Source organism: Musa acuminata, chromosome BXJ1-1 (assembly GCF_036884655.1).
Source record: "Musa acuminata AAA Group cultivar baxijiao chromosome BXJ1-1, Cavendish_Baxijiao_AAA, whole genome shotgun sequence".
Taxonomy (NCBI): Eukaryota; Viridiplantae; Streptophyta; class Magnoliopsida; order Zingiberales; family Musaceae; genus Musa; species Musa acuminata.
The window spans coordinates 38,861,914-38,865,775 of record NC_088327.1 but is presented as its reverse complement, the minus strand read 5'-3'; the positions used below and the strand labels follow the sequence as shown (position 1 = coordinate 38,865,775).

Here is a 3,862-nt window from a genome sequence, read left to right as displayed (position 1 = left end):
CATTAATATATTTTGAAATGTCCATAGTCCATAAACAGTGAGAACACCAAACATATTAAGTGCTCATAAGTACTAAGTTGACTCTGGTGTTACAGAGTAATAAGAAACTCAAATTGTGGCAAATTGACATATCATTGCCTAGACAATGCCTTCTCGACAAATAGATTAGGAATCCATTATGGAACAAACAACTCATAACATAATTGCTTTGATAAAAAAACCAAGGCAATAAGATTCTTTTGAACTTTGGGAACGAAATTATCATCAGGAGATTGTGTCAAACATAAAAGATCACAAAATTAGCAGCTTCATCATAGTTTGAACCCATATAAAGTGATTGCAAGTTATCAGTACATAAATACTTGTCATATAGCCATCGAGATATATTTAGAGCATCACCAGAAGCTTTCACTGGAAACAAATTTCTACTGCTTTGCCACTTGTTGGTAAGGCCTATCCAGTCCCTCCTCCAGTCTTCTAATGGGAAACTCTCCCCCTTCACCAAGCTGTCTATCATGTACTTGAAATATATAGATGCTCTTGGCCCATAGTAGTCCAGTAGAAGACCACTCTAGTACTTGTTTCCTGCACAAATGAGATTGTCGCAAGAGTATTACATTAAAACAGATTGATGACACCAAAGTAAAGGGTATAAAGAAAATTGTTTCTGCATTTGTATGTACCATAATCACGAAGCAAACTAGCTTCAGTCTCAGTGTTATCAAACCACATGGTTACTTGAGTCCTTGCATTCCATTCAAACTGCACCATAGAAGCATGACAATGGCAGAATCCTACTTAAATAGGCATACAAGTATTCAAATTTGAGGAGGGCAAACAGGTGACAACAAGAATCTTACCTGTTGCTCCTGTTCTGGGTCTCTTGCAAGGCGTTTGGCACTTTCCAACCAGGGTCCAAGCAGAAATCCATCATGACATGACAAAAGCATGTCCAGCTCTTTCATAAGGTCAAGAAAGTGCTGGCTATATATGGTCACTTGTTTTAAATTACTGAGTTGGTACCCTTCTATAATCTTCAAGAATACTTTGTTTGCATACTTTGCTAATGCCTGACGGGTGAGATCCACGAGATCATATCTGGAATAATAGGAAACTAAAATTCATATAAGATCCATTATCAAAATATAGTTGCATGTTAAAAGCTCCTAATATTGACATGATTTACAAAAAATTATTATTGATGGGAATAAATATTTGAACTGTATAATATTGTTTGTAGCTGACTTTATGATAATATTGAACTGTATAATATTTTTATGTGGAAGAAAGGGAGAAAAAATGGATAAGGATGCAGATAATTTACAATATTTATCATTTTATATAATTATCCGTTAAGTTTATCACATGAGAACAACAAGAATTGATAGAAAGAGTCATACCCATTGAAGCAGCAAAAATTTACATGTATCATAACAAACACAAGCCAATTCTAGTCATGGAGCTGTCGTCTAGACTGCTTTATATGGGTTATAACTTGATAAGCTTTCATCGTCATAAAATAATGTACAACTGGATAAAGAACTTGCAATCATGGACATTGAGAGCAATATGAAGTATGAACTATGAACAATGTAAATTTACATGAGAAAGGAAGTATCTTTAACCATAAAAGAAAATTGGTTATTGGACAATGATTTAGTAAGTGGTTGGGACGATCTAAGCCTCAATGTTGCATATCATGCCAGTTTCACACCTGCTAAGGACCAAAGACCAAATTCACATGCAAAACCTCATTTTCTAGCAACATGTACAAGATCTTGTTTTAGAAACAAAGACATCTTAGTCACCTAGTAATTGGAAAAATAGAACAAATAAGAGATAAAAAAGACAAAAAGAGGGGGAATAAGAAGGAAAGGAAAATATACTGACTTCATCCAAAAGTATCACTGAGCAATTGACTCATCATAATTTTGCAGTTACAGAACCACAACCGTCTACCAATGTACATTGCTTAAACCTGTCAAATCAGAACTCTACTTGGATTTTGCCACTACCATCAGTCAAATTTCAGCTGCTTTTGAAACTAATATTAAGATGCAAATATGCTGATTTAGATGGAAGAGATGAATACCAGCAATATGCAAGTCTAACATATAAGCAAATAACTAACACAGTGTGTTTGAATTCCTTGCTCTAGTCATGGCAAGCTTTATGCAAGTCTAGCATATAAATACCAGTAATATGTCAGAGATGTGGATGGAAGAGAGATACCAGCATTATGCAAGTCTAACATATAAGCAGATAACTATCAGAGTGTGTTTCAATTCCTTGCTCTAGTCATGGCAAGCTTTACGCTAAAACAAATGAATCGCAAATCACCTGAAAGTCTGGCTATCTGATACATCATACCCATTTTCTAGGAAAAGAACTAATGCGCGTGTGACATCAGCAGTTGAATACCATAAATGTGGTTGATCATAAGAATTAGCTGTTTCCTTCAGTGGCTCTCTTTCTGATAATTGTCGACTAAAATGCACAAGCTTTCTCTCTTCAAATATCTCTGGTATCAATATGACAGATGGATCAACATCTGGAAATGCAACAATTACATCTCGATTTTTGTCCTGTTGTTGAGCGGTTGAGACATATAGATACATCAAAAAGCATTAGAACTAATAACTGGTAAGTAAATGCACGAAAGCACCAAAAGTGATGCACTTAATTATTGATAATAATCTCAAAGAGGTAAAACTGTAATTTCATGTGGTAATTTAAACCAATTCAAGCAATGGTTTACCCATTAGAATCTGGAAGAAAGCTTAGCTTGAACCACTTCAATTTGGACTATGGTCTAGTTGCGCAATCCAATCACAAGCAAACTTTAAGTTTCTAATGCCCTTGATCATGAAATTCTCTCTCTTTGGTCTTTTAGCTCTCAGCACCTCTTTCTTTGCCTCTGCTTATCAAACTATTTTTATCTGGGACTTAATTCATAGTCTTGAAGCCATAAAAGCAGCCAAAGATTTCTAATGCTCTGCTGGGACATTAACCATCATGACCGATAGTAAAGATGAAGGCCGTAACAAAGAAGATAAGGAAGAAAAGTAAAATGATAATAAAGAGAATAAGAAAACAGATGAAAAGATGTAGAAGCAAATGACGTGTTTCACTTGGACTGATACGAAACAGGCAGTACGTACTGGTTCAGACATCAACTGGTATGTGGTATGCAGACCGCCCCTGTTTAGGGCGATTCAGTTCATCCATATATAAGGAAACTACCCTAATTGTTTCTCACGCACAGCGCAACCTTTGCTTCTCAATGTGACCTCCACTTCTCAGGCACACCATGGCCTCACTGCACACCACCACCAAACACCACCTTTGGCCTAATTGCTTCTCATAGGAATGCCCATTTTCCTCTTCGTCTTCCTCCTCTTCACCATCTCCTCTTCTTCTTTCCTCCTACCTCCTTCCTCCTCCCTCCTCTTCCTCTACCACCCCTTCTTCTTCTCCTTTTTCTTCTTCTCCAGAACACCGATACAGTACACCAGTACTGATTGATATGTACTAGTCTGAGCAGATTACCAAAATGGGTCCAGTACCCAAAACGGTGATCCTTGAGTAGAAGTAATTCAAAGATTATCAAATGAGACAACTACGATTAGGAAAATAGGATTTTATGTTTCTTTTCTTTTGTTCTTCAATAAGAAAATTCTAGAGTACTAGGTTTTGTACAAATCAAGAAATAATTTCGTAAATGAAAGCTACCATTGGCTCAAAAACTGAATAACCTTCGCATAATTATATAAAACATCCAAAAGCTGGTTCTTTTTTTTTCATGCCTTTGATATTTGCTTTCCAAATGAAAATAGTTTTCGTTACAATTTGCTCATCAACC

General features: G+C 36.0%; 1 protein-coding gene across 2 annotated transcripts; it reads right to left on the bottom strand.

The window, feature by feature from the left end:
* Window positions 1-360: 360 nt before the first annotated feature.
* On the bottom strand, window positions 361-2,993 carry LOC135678672 (alpha-N-acetylglucosaminidase-like). Of its 2 annotated transcripts, XM_065191752.1 has the most exons (5): window positions 2,759-2,993; window positions 2,341-2,585; window positions 861-1,114; window positions 684-762; window positions 361-585 (listed from the first exon to the last, which is right to left on the bottom strand). In XM_065191752.1, the coding sequence occupies exons 2-5, from the start codon at window positions 2,372-2,374 to the stop codon at window positions 572-574; spliced, it is 381 nt and encodes a 126-aa protein (XP_065047824.1). In that variant the 5' UTR covers window positions 2,375-2,585; window positions 2,759-2,993; the 3' UTR covers window positions 361-571. The 2 variants fall into 2 exon arrangements, with proteins under 2 accessions (XP_065047824.1, XP_065047818.1); XM_065191746.1 differs by having other exon boundaries at window positions 861-1,098; window positions 2,341-2,981.
* Between the last annotated feature and the right edge of the window lie 869 nt (window positions 2,994-3,862).

What these genes read in the sequence shown, in the direction of transcription:
- LOC135678672 (XM_065191746.1), bottom strand. Translation starts at nt 2,618, where the DNA reads ATGTATCTATATGTCTCAACCGCTCAACAACAGGACAAAAATCGAGAT. An exon ending in TCAGATAGCCAGACTTTCAG is followed by an intron (nt 1,099 to 2,340) that starts GTGATTTGCGAT and finishes CTATTATTCCAG; the next exon opens with ATATGATCTCGTGGATCTCA. An exon ending in ACCCAGAACAGGAGCAACAG is followed by an intron (nt 763 to 860) that starts GTAAGATTCTTG and finishes TCTATGGTGCAG; the next exon opens with TTTGAATGGAATGCAAGGAC.